Below are 22,435 nucleotides of genomic sequence, written 5' to 3' on the forward strand. Positions count from 1 at the left end.
CTCTCTTTCTCTCACCCCCTTCCTCCCTCTCTCTCGTCCCCTCCCACTCTCTCTCGTCCCCTCCCTCTCTCTCATCCCCTCCCTCTCTCTCTCGTCCCCCTCCCTCTCTCTCTCGTCCCCTCCCTCTGTCTCTCGTCCCCTCCCTCTGTCTCACCCCGCTCCCTTTCTCTCTCGCCGCCACACACTCTTCCTCAACTCTGTATCTCTCTCGTCCCCCTCTCCCTCCTTTTCTCACCCCTCCCTCTCTCTCTCGCCCCCTCCCTTTCTCTCTCTCTCTCTCTCTCTCTCTCTCTCTCTCTCTCTCTCTCTCACCCACTCCCTCTCTCTCTTGGTCTCTCTTTCTCCGCCTCCCTCTCTCTCTCACCCCCTTTCCTCCCTCTCTCTCGTCCCCATCCCCCTCTCTCGTCCCCACCCCTCTCTCTCGCCCCTCTCTCTCGCCCCCCTCTCTCTCTGTCAACCCCTCCCTCTCTCTCACCCCCTTCTTCCCCCTCTCTCGTCCCCATCCCCCTCTCTCATCCCCACCCCTCTCACTCGATCCCCTCCATCTCTCTCACTCCCTCCCTCTCTCTCTCTCACCCCCTCCCTCTCACTCTGTCACCCCCTCCCTCTCTCTCTCGTACCCCTCCCTCTCTTTCTCACCCCCCTCCCTCTCTCTCATCCCCTCCCTCTCTCTCACGTCCCCCTCACTCTCTCTCGTGCCCTCCCTCACTCTCGTTACCCCTCCCTTTCTCTCTCTCGTGCCCTCCCTCTCTCTCGTCCCCCTCCCTCTATCTCTCAGCCAATCCTCCTCTCTTTCTCAACCCCCTCTCTCTCTCAACCCCCTCTCTCTCACCCCCTCCCTCTCTCTTGCCCCTCCCTCTCTCTCTCGCACCCTCCCTCTCACCCACCTCCCCCTCTCTCACCCCTCTCTCTCTCGCCACCTCCCTCCCGCTCTCGCCTCCTGCCTCCCTTTCTCTCTCGCCCCCTCCCTCTCTCTCTCGCCCCCCCCTCCCTCTCTCTCTCGCCCCGTCTCTCTTGCCCCCTCCCTCCCTCTCTCTTGCCCCCCCTCTCTCTCTCGCCCCCTCCCTATCTGTCTCGCCCTCTCACACACCCATCTCTCCTTTGTGCCTTTCCTCTCTCACCATCTCTCTGTCTCGACCTTGCTCTCTCTCATCCAGTCTCTCTCTCTCCCCCTCTCTCTATCTCACCTCCCTCTCTCAGCCCTCTCTCTTCGTACCTCTATCTCTATCTCTTCCCGCCTCTATATCTCTCTAGCCATCCCGTTTTCTCTTGCCCCATCTCCCAAACCCCCCTCTCTCTCGCCTCCCCTTTCTCTCTTGCCCCCTTTCTCTCTCTGTCTCTTTCTCTCTCCTGTCCCCTCGCCCCTCTCTCAGTCTTACTCTCTCTCTTGCCCCTCTCTCTCATTATCTCCTCCCGTTTCTCTCTCTCTCTGTCTCTCTCTCTCTCTCTCTCTCTCGCCCTACTCGCTCTCCACCTCCCTCGGTGTCTCTCTCTTCCCACCTCCCTCTCTTTCCCTCTGACTGAATCGCTCTCCCTCCTGTCCCTCCCTCCCTGTCTCTCTGACATACTCTGTCTCCCTGTTCCTTCCCTCTCCCTCTGACCCAGCGACTGGGGATGTTTGGGGTGAGGCTGCGTGTGGCAGGTGGGCAAAATGGGGTATTGATGTAATTGTTGGAGGGAGACAGCGACGGCATGAGAGGAAAGAATGAGGCAGGTGGAGAAACCGGGTTTGGGGGGTGTGTGTGTGTGGGAGAGAGAGAGAGGGATGACGTGAGGTTTGGGAAAGAGTGTGTGTGCTGGAGAGAGAGAGAGAAAACTGAGGAGAAAGAGTAGGGGAGAGGTAATGGGGAGGCCAGGCCAGTGGGGGGAACAGAGGGAGTTAACCCCAGCTCCTGAGCTCAGGGCGCGGTGCCCTCCCCTTCCCTGAGGACCAGGACTTGGGGCTGATTCTGTCTCTCTCCAGCTCAGCTTCTCCAACACAAAGACACACAACAACATCGGTCCCTCTGCTGCTCGGCACGCTGTAATCAGCATTTTTATTGGTTACAAATGGAAGTGATGGATACAGTCAGTGGGATGATGCCTTTTCTCACTGGCCCCTGAGTTGTGAGAAACATTGAAATGTTTCCCTGTACCCCCCCTGTCGGATAAGGAGGGACAAACCAGCGCTCCCCTCAGTCTGTTACCATAGCGACAGGCTGCTCCATCGCTGAAACACTGAACTGAAATGAGAAAATCCCGGATGGTGTGATTAATGAGGGAATTTGATGGATGGATGGATTTGGGTGAAGGGATATTTCAGCACATTCTTCAGCTGCTGCCTGAACTTAGTCTGGGTCACGGCATAAATCGCGGTGTTTGTGCAGCAACTGAGGAGCTGCAGCATGAAGCCCAATTCCAGCACAAAGAGATGGATATACACAGAGTCATACCCAATATTATACATCCGGTACCATATAGAATACAGCATTAACGTTGACCATAACAGGATGAAATTGGCCGAGATCACAAACAGTAAAATGATGGATTTTTTTCGGTTTCTCATTTCAGTGTCAGACTGAGCGTCCCCATTGGTGTGAGCGCGGAGTCTCCTGCGGGCTCTGCTGGTCACTAAAATGTGTCTGACGGTGAGAACATTGAGCAGCAGAATCAGGAGAAATGGGACACCCGGGGTTAGAATGTGGTGGAGGGACTCGATTGTGACCCAGACACTGGAGACTCGAACAGCGTCTGTTACATCACAAAACCAGGGGGCGTTCCCCAGCCAATACCGAGCCGTGAGCATAAAATACCAGGAAATGTTCTTTAAACAGCTCAGCACAGTCACTGCTCCCAGAACCACAGCCGCCGTTTTCTCACTGCAATATTTACTTTTCAGCTTCTGGCAACAAATGGCCACAAACCGATCAAAGGTGAAAGTGACGGTGAACCAGACAGAGCAGTCAGTGGCTGCATAAAGCAGGACGGCGTGGATATTACACACGGGGACGGAGTACATCAGGAAATAAAACTGTTCCCGATAAACAATGGGAATGTGTCTCAGGATCAGGTCGAGGATAATGACCAGGAGATCCGCCGCTGCCATGGCCCCCAGGTAACGTCTGACACATGGAGACAATCCACAATCTTTATAAAGCAGGACGTAGATGGTCACTACGTTAACTGTGAGGAAGGAAAACAAACCCATTATCCATCAGCCTGGAGGCAAAGGGACCCGTTTGATCGGGGACCCAGTGAGATTTTCAAATGTGTCCCTGTATTCAGGGATTTATTAAAATAATTGGAGCTGGAATAACAAATGGGAAGGTCGGAATTACTGACAAAAATGTGACATAAACCACAAGAAACCCTCCCTCCCCAAACACACAGAGACACATCCATAAGGACAGATGGTTTCTAGAACATTCCCACATACTCGATCACTCGAGAGCAGACACAGGTCACTCCTTCCCAGTTCCTAATACGGAGGGTGGGAACGTTGCTGTCCTGAAGGATTCTCTCCCAGTTTCCTGAAGACAGACGGAGTTTGGGAATTTCTGTATTTTGGTCTAAATTGTGGTGATCCTGTGTCGTGGAGAAATGTTAACGCAGGGAAAACGTATTCACCCCTTTAACTGCCTGAGGGGCCTTCGGAACAGTGTCTCCTTCTCCCTGGAACGGGATCTCTTCCCTCGGGATCTTATCGTTTGTTCAATTCACTGACATCCGGCCGTTCACAAACAAACAACGTCAGGGACAGAACGTTCCGGGGAATGTCAGTTATAGAATGTCAGGGACAGAACGTTCCGGGGAATGTCAGTTATAGAATGTCAGGGACAGAACGTTCCGGGAATGTCAGTTATAGAATGTCAGGGACAGAACGTTCCGGGGAATGTCAGTTATAGAATGTCAGGGACAGAACGTTCCGGGGAATGTCAGTTATAGAATGTCAGGGACAGAACGTTCCGGGGAATGTCAGTTATAGAATGTCAGGGACAGAACGTTCCGGGGAATGTCAGTTATAGAATGTCAGGGACAGAACGTTCCGGGGAATGTCAGTTATAGAATGTCGGGGACAGAACGTTCCGGGGAATGTCAGTTATAGAATGTCAGGGACAGAACGTTCCGGGGAATGTCAGTTATAGAATGTCGGGGACAGAACGTTCCGGGGAGCTCCCTCACCGTCCATCACCTTTCCCCCCCCATCCACCCCATCACCATGATGTACTGTGCACAGGCTACATACCTGTCCAGTACCGGGAGCTGTGCAGACCACAGCAGGGCAGTAATGTGTGAACCTGGAACAAATATCCATCCAGCACATCCCACATCATGGCATTATCTATAAACCTCAGCCAGACAGTCTGACCAGCACAGAGAGCTGTGCAGTGATCACCCGTGAATTCATCTGTAACCCAGGAGCAGTTACCCTCCCAGCATGTAGACTGTGTACCCCACCCCAGTGCATTGATCTGTAACCCAGGAGCAGTTACCCTCCCAGCATGTAGGACTGTGTACCCCACCCCAGTGCATTGATCTGTAACCCAGGAGCAGTTACCCTCCTAGCATGTAGGGCTGTGTACCCCACCCCAGTGCATTGATCTGTAACCCAGGAGCAGTTACCCTCCCAGCATGTAGGACTGTGTACCCCACCCCAGTGCATTGATCTGTAACCCAGGAGCAGTTACTCACCCAGCATGTAGGACTGTGTACCCCACCCCAGTACATTGCTCTTTCACACTGTGTTAGATCCTTGCCCAGTGAGGGGAAGCTTGCAGCCCATGCTGGAAGTGACAGGAAGTACAGCTCCCACCCATTTCCAGCTCCATATCGATATTGTGCACTGACAAGGGGGTGCTGTGGGTGTGAACATCACTGCCAGAGAGAGATGGCGGGGGAATCAGTTTAAATATCACCACATGGGAGGGGTTTGGGGTATAGACAGAGAGGGGGAGACTGAGAGACAGTGTCATGGACGGATGTGTTCCCAGGTTTCAGAATGCTGAAATGTAGACACTTTGGTAACAACCTGTAACATGAGCCAGTCTTCCCAGGAAAGATGGAAAAAAGGAAGATTGGTGTGAGGTGAAATGATGGAGAGTTTTGGATGAGCATTTGTTCTACAGCTTTGTAAATGGGAGTAGTTACAACAGAATCTCTGACTCACTGGGCTGATTCTAACAATAATTTGCCTCAGTGTCATTCTCATTGAGTGTGACAGAGAGATTATCTGTACGAGGCCAAGCTAGATTCCTGGTGCTATCTTATCAAACACAACTCATTGACTACCCCCACCCCGCCCCCACCCCCACCCCATGGTGTCCCTCTCATTCAATGCCAGCCCGATTCTCCCACCCATCATGGCTGGAGGGACTCACAGTCGCCCGGGTGCACCTGGATATTCCGTGACCCGTGGCACTGGTGCCATCTTAAAAAGGCCAATGGGCACACGGTTGAGATTTCTCAGCTTGGAGCTGCCCTGCACAGTTTACCCCGAGCATGGCAGATAAGGGGCAATTACACCACGGTTTGTCGACTGAGGCACAGAGGTCCTGGTGGATGGGCTAGTACAGAGGGTGACCATTCTCTTCCCAGAGGGAGCCACACCACCAGACCCACTGAGCATGGTCTAAGCTCCCCACCCAGCTCAGTGCAGTATCTGCGGTCTGAAGAATTGTCCAGCAATACAGGACAAGCATCAATAACCTTCCCCGCTCTGTCAGGATAAGGGTCACTGTATTCTCTCTGCTCCCTCACACTCACGGTATATCTGTTATAGCACCGACCCCCAAACAAAGCTCCTGTTCATATACACCCAGGGCCCTCTGTTCCTGCAGCCCCTTTATAATGACACAGCCTGTTTTAAACTGTCTTTCTTTATCTTTCATACCAAAGTGCATCACCTCACACTGCTCTGCATCGATCCCCGTCTACCAGCGTGTCACTGTCCTGTTAGAGTTCCACACTGTCCTCCAAAGATTTACAATTCTTGCAGGTTTGGTCCCATTTACAAACATTGAGATTGTCACAGTGTCACAGTCCCCATGAAACAACTGAAATCCTGCCCCACACACAGGAGTGTGAGCAAGTGAAATACTGATATATTCCCACGGACAGAGTCGAATAATGACATACTGTCAATGGAATAACAAAAGTCCTAACACATACGAGACAGAGTAGATGAAATATTGACAAACCACAGAGCAAGAGAAATCCGGATAGGTTCCACTTATCTATATTCATCAGGGTATAATGGGATGAAGGTGAAAGTGTGTACTGTATCTTTAAGCGAGGGTGAATGCTGCTCTGAACTGGGAGCTTACAAGTCCCTGTGATATGAGAGGATGGCAGACCCAGAAACAGTATATTACTGTAGAGCTGGGTCGGGTTATAAGCAGTTAAGAGATAGAGGGTCTTTCAGTTCACTTTCAGTGTTAAAAACTACATTGTTGTTTTTATTTAAACAGCGGAATTTGGGAGTTCTCTGTCACTCATATTTTAACAGTTTTCGAGGCGAATTGAGCATTTATTTATGTTTAGTTTAAGTTACCAGATGAGATCTATGCCGTGTCCTAACTATTGCTGAGTGTGTATCTATGTGTCTCTGTGTGGGGCAGGTCTGGCAGTCTCTGTGGTGCTGAAAGTGATGCAATGCCACCCTCTGCTGGCCTCCTCACGCCACTGCACAGGCATTGGTAGAGGGTGAAAACCAACAGGGATTCACTCAGACAGGGGGAGGGAGAGGGCAGCTGCTCACAGCACCATCCAAACTGATGTCTTATCCATGTACTGATCTAAATGTCCTTTAAACGTTGTAACTGTCCCTGTTTTCACCACTTGCTCTGCAAGTTCATTCCACACACAAGCCAGCTTCTGTCTAAAATAATTACCTTTCCTGAATTTTGTAAATCGTTTTCCACACGCCTCAAAATATCCCTCCGTTTTGAATCCCCAACTCTAGGGAAAAGACATCAGCCCTTCAGCTTATCTGTACTCCTCATTATTTTATAAACCTCTGCAAAGTTACCCCTCCATCTCATACTCTCCAGTGAAAAATGTTCCAGCCTATTCAGCCTCTCCTTATAGCTCAACCTTCCATTTCCAGCAACATTCAGGTTAAACTCTTCTAAACCCTCTCCAGTTTAATAATATCAAGGTCAATAATATCAAAGTGAATAGTCAATGTATTTTATAAGGGGGTAGTGGAGACCAAAACTAGAGGACATAGTTGTAAGAGGAGAAACATTTAAAAGTGACCTAAGGGGCTGCTCTTTCACCCAGAGGGTGGTGTGCCCATGGAATGAGTGGGCAGGATGCCCAGACTGGACACAATATTCCGGAAGAGGTCTCACCAATGTCCTGTACAACCTCAACATGACGTCCCAATTCCGATACTCAAAGGTCTGACCAATTAGGAAAGTGTGCAAAACACCTTCTTAATCACATTATATATATGAGGTGCGCATTTTTAAGAATACTACCTGACGGCCTTTGTCTCTGTCCTACAGCACTGCCAAAGACCCTACGTTTAATTGTATAAGTCTTACCCTTGTTGGATTTACCAAATCCAATACCTCGCATTAATCCAAACTAAACTCCATCTGCCACGCCTCGGCCAGTGAGTGATATTACCACCTCCTCACCTTCCCCGTTTAATTTTAAAATGCCCCCCCCCCCCCCATCCAGGAGGCCTGCACACTCCGGCCTTGATTTTCACAAAGACCCTGAGCTTGATTTGCCTCGTGTGGTTAGAGGGAGGAGGGCCAGATTGCAGACACAGTCAGTGGGGAGGAGAGGCTGGACAGTAATCAGCGGCCTGGTATCATTTCATGGTTTTAGGCCGAGGGCAGACACACGTGAGAGTTGGGTTCTACTGATCGGTGTTTTGGGACCAGAAATTATGGTCTTTCCCTGTGTCTGGTGTTCAGTAATAAATATCTATTTGAGACCCTTCATTGGGCAGAGTATGTCTACAGGATTCCTTTCCCTAATATTGCAGACTACAGATAATAGCGATTAAAGATGTTCATAGTTAATTTCTATCTTGCACTTGTTTAACAAAACAAAATGTTTTGTGTAGCTCAGTAATGGTAACCTGATTATAATAAATCCACACCGAGCTGAATGCTGTCCCTTAAAATGTGACCCAAAATCTGGGTATAGTAGTGTAGTGGGTAGTGTCTCTGTCTCTGAGCCATGGCTCTGGGGTTTGATTCCAATTCCTGACATTGTGTGGTAGTGTTCCTAGCTCTGGACCAGAAGGTGTGGATTCATGTCCTGCCTGTTGCAGAGGTATGTTACAGCATGTCAGGACAGGCTGATGAACAAACAAACAGGAGAATAATGTTACAGCTTTATGGGTATTGCCGAGTGGTGCTCGTGTCCCTACCTCCGGGCACAAAGGTCTAGGTGTAAATCCCACAGCAGTGTCTCCTAATATATCTGAACAAACTGATGAAACTGGGTTTAGAATTGTGACTTGATGGAGAAAGAACATGTGTCGGTGTTGAATGTCAGCATTTCGGCCCGGGATTATTGAAAATACAGCCATTCGTGTTGATTGGAGTCACATTTTACAGCAGGAAAGGTTTATAAAATCAGAATGGTCATGGATAGGGTTTGTAGTCAAGGTTTTCCCCAGGTTAGAGGCGTCCAAAACTAGAGGATATTGATGGAAAGTGAGAGGGAAAAGGTTTTGAAGATACCTAAGGGGCACCGTTTAACCCAGACGGTGGTGTGTGTATGGAATGAACTGCCAGAGGAAGTGGTGGAGGCTGGTACAAATACAGCATGTAAAAGGCATCTGGATGCTGACAGACCTGCTGAGCTTTTCCAGTAATTTCTGTTTATGTTAGAACAAAGCATTTATTTAAACACCGGTATCTGTGTTAACTGTTTGGATACAAAATTGGCTGGCCAGCAGAAGACAGCGAGTGGTAGTGGAAGGAAAATATTCTGCCTGGAAGTCAGTGGTGAGTGGTGTTCCACAGGGTTCTGTCCTTGGGCCTCTACTGTTTGCAATTTTTATTAATGACTTGGATGAGGGGATTGAATGATGAGTCATCAAGTTTGCAGATGACACGATGGTTGGAGGTGTCGTTGACTGTATAGAGGGCTGTTGTAGGCTGCAGCAGGACATTGACAGGATGCAGAGATGGGCTGAGTGGTGGCAGATGGAGATGTGATGCATTTTGGAAAGTGGAATTTGAAAGCTGAGTACAGGATTAAAGACAGGATTCTTGGCAGTGTGAAGGAACAGAGAAATCTTGGTGTACAGGTACATAGATCCCTTAAAATGGCCACCCAAGTGGACAGGGTTGTTAAGAAAGCATATAGTGTTTTGGCTTTCATCAACAAGGGGATTGAGTTTAAGAATCGTGAGATCTTGTTGCAGCTCTATGAAACTTTTGTTTGAACGCACTTGGAGTACTGTGTCCAGTTCTGGTCACCATATTATAGGACAGATGTGGATGCTTTGGAGAGGGTTCAGTGGAGGTTTACCAGGATGCTGCATGGACTGGAGGGCTTATCTTATGATGAGAGGTTGACTGAGCTCGGACTTTTTTCATTGGAGAAAAGGAGGAGGAGAGGGGACCTAATTGAGGTATTCAAGATTATGAGAGGCATAGATAGAGTCGATAGCCAGAGACTATTTCCCAGGGCAGAAATGGCTAACACGAGGGGTCATAGTTTTAAGCTGGTAGGAGGAAAGTATCGAGGGGATGTCAGAGGCGGGTTCTTTATGCAGAGAGTTGTGAGAGCATGGAATGCGTTGCCAGCAGCAGTTGTGGAAGCAAGGTCATTGGGGACATTTCAGAGACTGCTGGATATGCGTATGGTTACAGAAATGTAAGGGTGCTTACATGAGGATTAGTGGTCGGCACAACATCGTGGGCTGAATGGCCTGTTCTGTGCTGGACTGTTCTATGTTCTATGTATTCTGAATACATTAAACATTTTATTTTTAATGACGCAGGGCCATATAACCGTATCTTCAAATCGACCGAGACCGTTTTCTGTTCAGGTTATGGCTCCGTGTATGACAGCAGCAATGATGCACCGACATGGAACAGGGAATGTGATGGAGACATAGTTTGGACAATGTACAAGGAGACCTCACATGGTCCAGTTTGGGAGAGAATGACATTATTGTGTGATTTAACTCAGAGAGGGAGAAAGTGTCATCTGCCTGAGAAGAAACGGCCCATTGCACTCTCTCTCCTTCATTATTCCTCATCACAGTAACGTGTACGAGCTAAAACAAAACTCTACTATTATTGTTACCATTCTTATTTTTATAGAATCCCTGCAGTGTGGAAACAAGCCCTTCAGCCCAACAAGTCCATACTAACCCTCCAAAGAGTAACCTTCTCATGCCCTTACATTTACAACTGACTAGTTACCTAAAGTAGAAATCGCTGAACACTATGGACTATTTGACCAATACACTTTAATTATACAGCTTTGGGAGGAAACGGGAGAATCCATCAGAAACTCACGTAGACAAGGGGAGAAGATGCAAACTCATGCAGATAGTCGCCCGAGGCTGGAATTGAACTCATGTCCCTGATGCTGTGATGGAACAGTGCGAACTCCTGAGCCACTGTGCTAACCTGGGACCTCCTGCCAGCCTAATGCAAAGGGAATTCAGCCAAATCTAACTCTCCCAGGAGTAGAATACCTTCAGAAGCAGAATAACATTTTGGACAATCTCTCAATTTTTCGTTTTTGTCATTAGTTACATTAATATTTGGACAAGGTTCTTTCAATGTGAAATTTCAGAGATTTTGTGTGTGTGTGTGTGTGTGTGTGTGTGTGTGTTTTTTCAGAATGGGAAATATCGATTCTTTATTTGCAAACAGTTTGCCATTCAGCATTCCATCATAGTTGGAGTAATGTTGCTCTGGATCATAAACGTGCTATTTGAACAGATTAAAGAAACCAGCCTGACTTGGTCCTAAAACTGACCCTGACCCAGTCTGAGACTGATATCATCGGCCATATCACCGACCTGGTTACATTTAACATTTGTTGTGAGGAGTGGGACGAGAAATGGGATTGGTGAGCCTGATGTTGGTGGAGGGTGAGCTGTTGGAGGGGATTCTGAGGGATAGCATTTACATACATTTGGGAAGGTAAGGGCTGATCGGGGTAGACAACATGGCTTTCTGCATGGGAAATCATGTCTCATTAATTTGATTGAATTTTATGAAGAGGTAACAAAGAAGATTGATGAGGGCAGTTTGGTAGACATTGTCTATATGGAACCTCAGCAAGGTGTTCATGACATTCCGATTGGTAGGCAGATTAGTAAGGTTCGGTCACATGGGATACACAAGAAGCGAGTCACAGTTGGCTTGAAGGGAGAGGGGTATTTTTCAGACTGGAAGCTTGTGAGCAGACATTATACACTTAATGGTAAGGGCCTGGTGAGTGTTGTGAAACAAATGGACTTAGGGCTGCAGGTGCATTGTTCCTTGAAAGTGGAGTCAAATGCAGACAGTGCGGTACAGAACACATTTTACAAATTTGCCTTAATCAGTCAGAGCATTGAGTATAGGGGTTGTGGTGGCATGTTGTATCTGTACAGGATGTTGGTGAGGCCACTTTAAGAATACTGCGTACAACTTGGTTGTCAGCTGAAAAGATTTACACGGATGTCCCAGGACTGGAGGTTTGAACTTTAGGGAGAGGTTGATTAGTTTGAGGTGTTTCCCCCTGGAGTGTCAGAGGCTGAAGGGTGACATTATAGAGGTTTATAAAATCATCAGGGGCATAGATATTCTGAACAGCCATGTTCCGCTCCCCAGGTAGGGGAGCCCAGAACAGGAGAGCACATGTTGAAGGGGAGAGGGCGAATAATTTAGAAGGGACCTGAAGATAAATGTTTCACACACAGAGTGGTGGGTGTACAGAAAGTGCTGTCAGAGGAAGTGGTGAAGGCGGTTACAATTGCACATTTAAAAGTATCTGAAAGAGGAGGGATATTGGCCAAATGCTGGCAAATGGGACTGGATCAGGCTTGATATCTGATCGGAGTGAACAGATTGGACTAACGGGTCTATTTCTATTCTGCATGACTCTCTGATTCTATAAGAGGGATGACAAAAAATTCTGAAATTACCTTTCAAATCCGAATCCTCTTCACTGGAAGTTTCTCGTGCCTCTCTGTTCACATTGATTGACAGTTGGGTTACTGAAATATTTGACAGAAAACTGAGTCATGGATAATGGGACACAGACAGGAAAGTGGGGCTGAGACCACAACCTGATCAGCCATAATCTTAGTGCCTGGTGGAGAAGGTTCAAAATGTTTAATGACTCACTCCTGTCTCTCAATCCCATGTTCCTGTGTTCCATTCAGCCCATTAAACCTGTTAGGCAGGATCATTTAGAGGCTACTTACTTCTATAACCTGGTGCACAGAAACAGAGGAGATCATTCGGCCCTTCAAGTCTGTCCCACATACTTTGAGGTGATTTGAGAAATGTAATTGTAAAACCCAGGCTGGGTATGAAAGAGGCCCCTCATCTCTCTTTACAGAGCTTCCCCTCTCTGAAACTTGTGCTCCATTTGTTGGTCATGTTGTAGACTCTAATTCACTGTGAATACAGACCCATACCTCACCCAGAGATGGCTCACAAAATCCTCTGGTCTCCCTGACGGCAACATTCAATACCAGAACATTCATGAAAACTACACCCACTAACTTTCCAATAACACAATGCGAGGACATCAGACAATGTTCAGAATAATTTGACGCCCCCATCAGCTTCTGAACTGGACTGTGTCCATGTGCAGCAAAACATGGACTCCATTGAGGCTTGTGCTTTTAAAGAGTCCGTAACATTCATATAGAGGACTGTCTGACACTGCACATTGCCGCAGTAAAATAAGAGTTCATTCCGCACCTCACACTGGTTTCACAGGAATATGAGGAAGTCGGTCAGCCCATTGACACTATTAGAGAAGAACAGGGACAGCCCATTCAGTGCCTCCAACATATTACTCAGGAAGAGAAGGATTCTAGTGTGATGGGCCACACCAAAGCCCCTCGATAATATTTGAAGGTGGTAGCCTAGACTCTACTATTTTCTTATTTTAAAGAAAATATAAAGTGTCTGTTCCAGATGCAATGTGACTGGTCAAGCAACACGGTGTGAAGCAAAACACCATTTACTTAAACACGATAAATAAAATAAAACCAAAGGAAGAGCAATCTAGAATAATGTAATTATATTGGACAAGTTAACAGAATAAGAGATCTAGGAACTATCACTAATGAACTGTTCCAATACTGGAAAATCACATGGACACAGCCCTTGGCAAAAAAGGAATATTCAGACACTGAATGACACAAATATTTCTCCAATTCAGGATTTAAAAACAGCACCAAGAGAAAATTCATACAGAGTAGCTGCCAGGAGACATTCACTAAAGTTTTCAACTCGGTGGAGACCCCAATAATTTCTGATGTTACTGAGAAACCAAAACCCAGAAATCCTAATCGGTGAGAGCTGACCACACCCATTCCATCTGCATTAAAATAAACCCAAGGCTTCGCTAACTGTTACTCAAGTGGTCCTAACTAGCCAGCTTGGTAACGGTCATTCAATCTCTCTCGTAAAAGAAACCAGAACAAAATAACCTCTAAAAGCTACAGCATCATCACACTAGTCAGCACATCGAGCTGTCATACAGGAACCAGGGGTAACCCAATCAGGCCCTTGGCCCTGTCCAATCGGACGAGGAAGAAGCCAGTCAGTCCCTTGAGTCACTTACACAGGAACAGTAGGAGGCCATTCCCACCTCAATGCACTTACACAGGGGCAGAATGAGCTAATTGATGCTGATTCCTGATGAATGGCTTATGCTCAAAACGTCGATTCTCCTGCTGTGCTTTTCCACCAAACCACTGTCTACTCTGTTCTTCAGCATCAACAGTCCTCACTGTCTCCTAACTGATGCTCTAACATGGTGACCAGGTGGAGCAGAGGCTGCACAGACAGACTGCTCCACGTTGTTCCTCGTAGCTCCGTCAGTCATGATACACACGTGGGACTTTAACACGGTTTTCTAGTGGTGAGGAGGGAAGCCATATGACTTGTGTGAAGTCACAAGAAGGCAGCTTCCATCTCCGAGAAGCCAGCCTGGTGTTCTCTATGTAGGGTGGAAGCTAGTGGGAATGGCTACCTGTTTCAGATGGAAGGTATTGTGGCTGCTGTTGGGGATTGTGAACAAAATGACGTTCAGTACGGGTTCACACGCCGACTGCACAATAACGTGGGGAGAGTTAATTTAGGCATATAAACTATTAGGAAAGTCAGGTTAGACTGATGAATGGACTCTCTAAGATCAAATAATGCTGATCTTGTTGATGTTGATCTTGTCTAGTGCACGTCCTGTTCAGTGTAACCTGTATGCCTTACTCTGTCCAAGTCTATTTCCACCCTATGATCTGTCTGGCCTTGCTTACTATGATCTGCCTCCACTGCTAATAAATAAAGTGTTTCCCTGTACTGAGTTACCCGTGGCAATAAATCAAACCAATAACTCCTGGGTAAAGTATGGAATGTCTGTTTTGGAAATAAGAGACCGCTGCCACTCCTCATGTTTCAGCATTACCATTTCTTCGTCTCTCACACTCTACAGGTTAAACACTCAGCTTCCTCACTCTATCCTCATGTTACCATCATCCGTGTCTGTGGTACGGGAATCATTCCTTACAAAGGGCATCAAATCCGTACAGAGTGCCCCAAATACTCTCTCAGCAAGGTTCTACAACAGCAGGAAGATGGCTTTACTTATGTACTCGAATCATCTTACAGTGAAGGACAGCATGCCATCGACTGCACCCATTACTTACACAGGGTTTGATTCAGAGCAGTCAGCATAGACAGCATAGATCATGCTTCCCAAATTTCTTAGAGGCCTTTGATGAGGTTTGATAAGTTTCCACATGGCAGGCTGCTCAGGAAGGTTCCAAAACGTAGAATGCGTGGGAACTGTCCAATTGGATACACAGTTGGCTTGATGGTAGGAAGGGGAGGGTTTAGTGGAAAGATGCTTGTCAGACTGGAGGCTGGGTCCATTGCTGTTTGTTATCTATGATCTGGTTGAGAATGTACAAGGCATGATTAGTAAGTTTGCAGATGTCACTAAAGTAAGTGGGAGCATGATCAGTGAGGAAGTTTATCAGAATTTGCAGCAGGACCTTAATCAGTTGGGGAAATGGGCCGAGAAATGGAATTTAATATAGAAGCGTGAAGTATTGCATTTTGGAAATTCAAATCAAGGTAGGAGTTTCATGGTGAATGGGAGGGCCTTAAGGGGTGCAGGGGGCAGAGAGATCTTGGTGCTCAGGTGCACGGTTCCCTGAGAGTGGAGTCACAGGTAGACAGGGCAGTGAATAAGGCATTTGGCACAATGGCCTTCATCAGGCAGGATATTGAGTATAGAAGATGGGAATTTATGCTGCAGTTATACAGGACTTCGTTAAGGCCGCACTTGGAGTATTGTGTTCAGGTTTTGTCACTTTGTTTAAGGTAGGATGTTATTAAAGTAGAAAGAATACAGAAGAAATTTACAAGGATGTTGCCAGGACCCAATGATCTGAGTTATAGGGAGAGGTTGGACAAGATAGGACATTTTCTTTAGCGTGTAGGAGACTGGGGGAGTTGTTATAGAGCTGTATAAAATCACGAGGGGTATGGATAGGGTTAATGCTCTCAGTCTTTTTCCAAGGTGTAGAGAATCGAGGACGAGAGAGGATCAGTTTAACGTTAGAAGGAAAGGAATAAAAGGGAACCTAAGGGGCCACTTCTTTCCACAAAGGCTGGTACGTGGATGAGCTACTCGCAGATGTAGTTGAGGGGGGTAAATTAACAACATTTCAAAAGCATTTGGATAAATATCTGTATAGGAAAGGACTGGAAGGATATGGGCCAACTGCAGGGAAATGGGGTGAGCGGGGATGGACATTTACAAGGTGGAGTCGAACCCCTCTGTTAATTAAAACCAAACACCCAGAAAAGCTCACCTCACCTCGTAATCTGTTAAAATATGAGCGACACAGACCTCCTTTTAAACAAAACTTAACAAGTTAGTTTCTTAACCTTAATAGTGAACACTAAACAACAACAATTCACAAATGCAAGTCCCTCTTCTTAGCTACTTACTATCTGACTCGAACTCTGTAAAAATATGCTGTTCCAACAACCCACATATTAAACATTACAATCCCATGACCATACAGTCTCTATCTTCCCCGTTGTCTTCACTCTTTCAGCTGCATCTCCCCGGGTCATCTTTTTATTGCAAGTAGGTTTGACATGAACATGTGTCTTTGAGAGAGTGTGTTTGAGATGGTCAGTTAGCACTCCTGCTCGACAGCAGTTGCTCTCCTGTTGGATGGCAGTAGCTCTCCCTCCAGTGTTCAAAATGCTGGGTTTATATACTCCCCATGATATAATAATTATCATAATTTGATTGCTTTCCAGGTGTCCAAACAATAATATTCAAATTCTGTTGGCATCTGTTATCCTGAGCGTTATTTAAACTCTTTAGTTACATTTGAATGGCTATCAAAACAGCAAACAAAACTCAGGAATCCATTTCTCAGCTAATGGTGACATGTGGAACAGTGTGACCTTCAGCTGGCATCTGTGGCTTTAATTTATATTCAGCAAAACCCGATCTGTTTTAAAGTGTCCATATATGTTTTTGTCTTCATAACATCTCCCCGCTTCAGAAAATAAAATGAACTAGCAGAATGAAAAGATGGCTACATTTGTTTTCCTCTAACTCTTAATCCCAATTTTATGAAATACCAAAGTGTTAATCTCAGTTATATCATTCATATTAATTCTGTACACCAATACAACACTGGAATAAGTCAAAACTTATCTACACTTTTTCCTTTAAATCCACGAAAACACATCTGCTATCACATTATAGGAGCCACAGTATGTACATTTTGTAAGTTTAAAGTCGGTAAGGTAAGACTCCAATGACGTAGTCTCATATTCTGGTCTGTAAATATTCCAAAAAATGCGAGAGATTTGTCATTGTCCACAACTATCTCCGACAATTTGTTTGTCATATACACATTAAAATATTGTCACGCCAGTGTGGAACTTAATCATTCTTGTTCAATAAGTAACCTATCGGGGTGTCCATTTTAATTTTAAAATTTTATCTTTATGTTAATAACGTTCAACAATATGTTCTGATGCATTTTCTGTTTGTGTGCATGTGTATGTGTGTGTATGTATCTCTGTTGTACGTCCATTAGCCTTTCAGGACGGAACACCTCTGCCTGTTTAGGTTTTTCCTGCACCGTTACATCAAACAGGGTGTCAGTTCACTGAGCATCAACTCCTTTGTCTTTTTCGTTCGTTTTTCCTTCCTGCTGTAATTTATGACAGTGGGATCTTGTTACTACACAGTCTGGAAAAAATCCTGAATAATTTTCTATTAACTCACCAATTCCCTCATCTTCCTTTGGCTTCTCCACCACAAGGGGTGCCTCTCCCACCTCGCCTCCTGCTAAATCGTTCCCAAGAACAAACTCTATTCCTAGAACAGACACTCTGTTACTCACTGTCACTGTTACTTCCCCAATCTTGATTTGGCACTCCAACCTGATGTTACACAAGGGAATGTTTAACTTCTGTCCCCATTTCACAAGTTATCAAGCTCTTGATTAACATGTCAGAAAGAGTGAAAAAAAACTTTCATCTCGTACTATTAGAGGGTGAGAGAAAGTGAGGGCGGCAGGTGCTGGAGATGAGAGTTGAAAAGTGTGGGGCTGGAAAAGCACAGCATGTCGGCAGCATCCAAGCGGCAGGTGCATTGACGTTTTGGGCATACGTCCTTCATCAGGAAAGTGGGGCGTAAGGGAGGGGGAAGGAGGTTGAGAAATAAATGGGTGGGTGGGGGTGGAGCTGGGTGAAAGGGAGCTTGGAAGGCGATTGGTAGATGCAGGTGGGGTGTGATGGTGATATGTTGGAGAGGGGGGTGATAGGACACCTATCGATGGTAGGACAGCTGGAACCCTCAACCTGTACAGCATCAACGTTGACTTCATCAAATTCCAAATCTCCCCTCCACCAACCTCTTCCAGATCCAACTGGTCAACCTAACACCGCCCTCTTGAACTGCCCTAACAGGCCATCTTCCTTTCCACCTATCGACTCCACCCTCCCCTCCGACATATCACTATCACTCCTACCTACATCATCTTATTGCCTTCCCAGTGACCCTCCCACCAGCTCAGCTACTACTCTCGTATTTATCTTCCAGCCCCCTTGTCCGCCCACCACGTTCCGGACGATGGGTTTCTGCCTGATATTCGATTGTCCTGCTGTTCGGACGCTGCCTGATCTGTTGTGCTTTTCTGGCGCCTCACTTCCCAACTAATAGAGAGTGAGCAGATCCCTTATCTCACAAAATTATAATTTCTTATCCTTCTCCCACTGTTCTTTCTGAGTAAACTTTATCCACAGAGCTGAATTCTTTACAGAGATCAGGCACTGCCTCCATACCCAGCCCTTGCCTAGGTTGTGCAATGTCCTGCAGCTCCTCGGCTGCACTTGGGGTTTCCTTTACCAGTTTCACTAATGTCACTGGCTTAGCCTCTTCTACCGCATCTTTCCCCAAAGTGCCTTCTTTAACGCCCAGCACGGTGTGTCCCAGCTAACTGTAGTGATAACAACTTTTTCCCTGTGCCCTTCTTAAACCATCGGCACTGTAATATTATGTGTTCCACTCCCTTACAGTGAGAGCACCTGAGGCCTTTCACCACCTTTCAACCCCCTTTGGCTTCTTTCTTCACCTGTGGTAAACTATTATGAGCTACTGTTCGCTTTGTAATGTGTGATCTTCCCTTCTCCCAATTTCTATCCCCCACAGGATGAAATTCCTGCCAGAAGCTAAATTTCATCACATGCCACAATTCATATTTACCTGCCATTTCTGCCGCACTTTTCACTTCTTGAACTTTCTATTCATTCACATGAATTCTTACTATCTCTGCAAGTGAGTCTTTTAACTTCTCCAGCAGATTAATCTTCCTTCAAGCCTGACAGATCTTATCCATTTTTAAGGCCATAACCCACCTATCAAAATGACTGTGGTTAATTCTTTCAAACTCAATATAAGTCTGACCTGGTTCCGTCTTTATTTTTCCGAATTTCTGTCTATATGCTTCTAGTACCAATTCATAACGAATCAAAATAGCCAATTTGACATCTTGATAATGTCTGGATTCCTCGTCTGACAGCGCTGCACATACCTCACTAGCTGTGCCCACCAGATTAGTCTGAACTAGCATTACCCATAAGTTCACTGGACAGGTCATCTGCCGTGTCATTTTTTCAAATGAAATAAAAAAAGATTTTGACATTTTTCTCACCGAAATATGGCAAGTTACTAACCTAGTTGAATACATCCCTACGTTCTCCCTTCATCTCCATCTTGTTAATTTAACTTTCTTACCTAATTCCCAACTTCTGAATTTCAATTGCCCTCTCTAATTCTTTCTCTTCACTTTCTCTTTTTTCTCTCTCTGTTTCCGCCCCTTTAGTTATCTTCTAACTCCAGTCGCCACATTTGCAATTTAAGTTTTTATAACTCTACTGCAGTTGCCTATTTCTCTGATACATCAAAGTGCTTGACCAACTCCATTACAATTTCAGATTCCCTTTTCTCCCAGGTTAAACCCAATTCCTACCTATTGGCTAATTGTAAAAAATGTCCTCCTTCTGTATTTCGAAGTTTCCTTGGAAAATTCGGGAACCTCTTCAGTAATGTTAAAAGCCATTTCCCTTACTTTTCATTTAACCAACCACAAGTAACAAAATTAAACGAATTTTCCCAATGGTTTCATTTGAAGTTCAAAGTTGCAATGAGTTGGAATTTGCTGGGATCTGTTGTTTCACAGATCTGTTCAAGTCTGTCCAAATGCCATATGGCAAGGCCCCAAACTGTTATAACATCAATGCCAAACCCCTCTGTTAATTAAAACCACATACCCAGAAAAGCTCACCTCACATCATAATCTGTCAAAACGTGAGCGACAGAGAACTCCTAAATTCCACTAATAAACAAAAAAAAACAATTTATATGTATGCAAGTTAGCTCACTGAGCTTGACAGTATGTTTTCAGAAGTTTCGTCACCATGACTATGTTTCTTACATTGGGTGATGCCATTTCCGGTTATTTTAACAATAGTATGTAGACAGAATCTAAATTGATGAGTTTATTGATGGACTTCTGGTTAGAATACAATTTCTTTAAGAAGGTCCTTGCGTGTCTTAGTATGTGTGTGTGCTTTGTCCCAATCAAAGTGGTGCCCTTCTTTGTCTGTATGTATGGAACATAGTGATAGTGCGTTATGTCTTTTGATGACTACTTGGTGTTCATGTATCCTCGTAACACGACAACAGGACAGTTTCAATGGTGGAAAAAAGATTGTATATACACTGTTTAATCAATGTGTGTGTGTGCAGATAAGTCACAAATGATGTATAAAATTTATAAAATATTAAAACATTATTTGATCCTCTCAACGTTCCCTCTTTTTCTGGGATTCCCAACTCTAATTTCTCATTCTTACCAGGATGTGTGCTCCAAATTCTTGATTCTGGTGTCCCAACTTATTTCAATATGTTGGCCTGCTGGGTTCTTTCCAAAGCTAATGTCTGTCATATCATTGCAGACAAATGTTCTGGCATCAGACTTAGCATTTGAACATAATACTCTGCTGTACGTGCACTGTACAAAGGACCACAGCACACAGACATTGCCAAAGTATTGGGGGATGTTCATCTGCTTCTTTCGAGAATGTGGTTTTCTCATTTTCCATATCTCCATATCTATATCCTCTCTCCCTTGTTCTCCCTTTGTAGCTGGTTTAGAATTCCACCAATTATTCTTCGTGTCCCATCTCTCAAAGCTCCTTCTTTTAGTTTACATCTGTTCAAGATGTAATGTGGTTATAATTAAGCAATGCCACTACAAAGACATGCGGGAGGAACTGTCCAGAGTTAATTGGAAGGGGAGCTGAGCAGGAAAGACCATGGACCAGCAATGGGCGGAGGTTCTGGGGATAATTTGGAAGATAATACAAGAAATGCAACCCCAAGAACATGAAACATACTCATGGGAGGACAAGGCAGCCATGAGTGTTAAGGCATCAATTCAAAAGAGAAAATATACAATATGGTGTAGATGATTGGGAATCCAGAAATTCATTGGCTCTGAAACTACATAACTCTGGTATCACTGACACTACAGAGCTCTTAATCATGGTCAGGGAAAGAAACAGAGGAAAAATAATCGCTTAAACACAGAAGATGTATTTCTCAAGGAAAAAGACTCAGGTGAATTAAACATTTGAATTAAGATCAGTTAAGTACTTTTGCAGAATGTGTCAGATTGAAGCAAGACCCGGGGAGACAAACCCTCAGCAGAATGAGAGTTTGAAAATTGAAGTATTTCCTCATCATAAACCAGGTTAGGTCACTGAGTGCTGGGCTGATGGGTGAATGGGTCTCAGTGAGAATTGGGGAACAGACAGCAGAATTGCATTGCAGATATTGCAGCTGGAAACTGTGTATTCATGTAGTGCTTTAGACCACAGCAGCGGGAGAAGCAGAACAGCATCCAACCACAACCTGTCACTTTTTGCCAGGGTAACACCTCAGTCTGCCATTACCATCAACACCATCTATTGCTCAGTGACGAGTGTGGGTGAACATGTCAGAGTCAGAATCACATGAACCTTAACCTGATATTAACTCATTAAAGCTACTGGACTTGACCAACAGATCTGAACGAAGCCCTGCAGTCCTGCCACATTCAGTTATAAATGGTGATGGACGCTTAAACAAATAGCTGGAGGAGAGGGCTCCACAAACATCCCCATCCTAAATAATGGAACAGACCTGCACATCAGTGTAAAAGAGAAGGATGTTTTATCTGCACCAACTTCTGCCAGAAGTGTTGAGTCGATGATAATCATCACCCACGCCATGATGCCCACAAAATCACAGATGCCAGTCTTCAACTAATGTGATTCGCTGCACGTGACATGAAGAAACAGCTGAACACAGTAGATATGACACAGGCAATGGGCCAGGACACCATTCCTGCAATAGGACTGAAGACTTGTGCTGCGCAACAAGCCGTGTCCATGGGGGAGCTGTTTAATTCCATCTCCAACTCTGACATGTCCCTGGCAATGTTGAAAATTACTCAGGTAAGTCCCGTTCCCTAAAACGGGAATAATTACAATCTGATCATTTACCACCCCCTCCGTCCCATCACCACAGTCAAATTGGTGGGAGTTCTTTTTGACAGAGCTGTCAAGCAGCACAGAAATACCCTGCTCAGTGTTGTCTCTGACAGGTCCCCATGTGGAGATGGTGCTGTTGTGGAAATGTCACTGGATTA

At 45.6% G+C, this 22,435-nt stretch overlaps 1 protein-coding gene across 1 annotated transcript in view; it reads left to right on the plus strand.

Annotated features, from left to right (window-relative positions):
• Window positions 1-2,582: 2,582 nt before the first annotated feature.
• LOC132813692 (uncharacterized) overlaps window positions 2,583-22,435 on the plus strand; it is a 50,402-nt gene continuing 30,549 nt past the window's right edge. Inside the window, exons 1-2 of the mRNA XM_060823229.1 lie at window positions 2,583-2,777; window positions 2,879-3,094. Of these exons, the coding sequence (XP_060679212.1) occupies window positions 2,616-2,777; window positions 2,879-3,094 (378 nt within the window). The 5' untranslated portion in view covers window positions 2,583-2,615. The remainder of the gene's footprint in view (window positions 2,778-2,878; window positions 3,095-22,435) is intronic.

The sequence above is a fragment of the Hemiscyllium ocellatum genome, unplaced genomic scaffold (assembly GCF_020745735.1).
Source record: "Hemiscyllium ocellatum isolate sHemOce1 unplaced genomic scaffold, sHemOce1.pat.X.cur. scaffold_437_pat_ctg1, whole genome shotgun sequence".
Taxonomy (NCBI): domain Eukaryota; kingdom Metazoa; phylum Chordata; class Chondrichthyes; order Orectolobiformes; family Hemiscylliidae; genus Hemiscyllium; species Hemiscyllium ocellatum.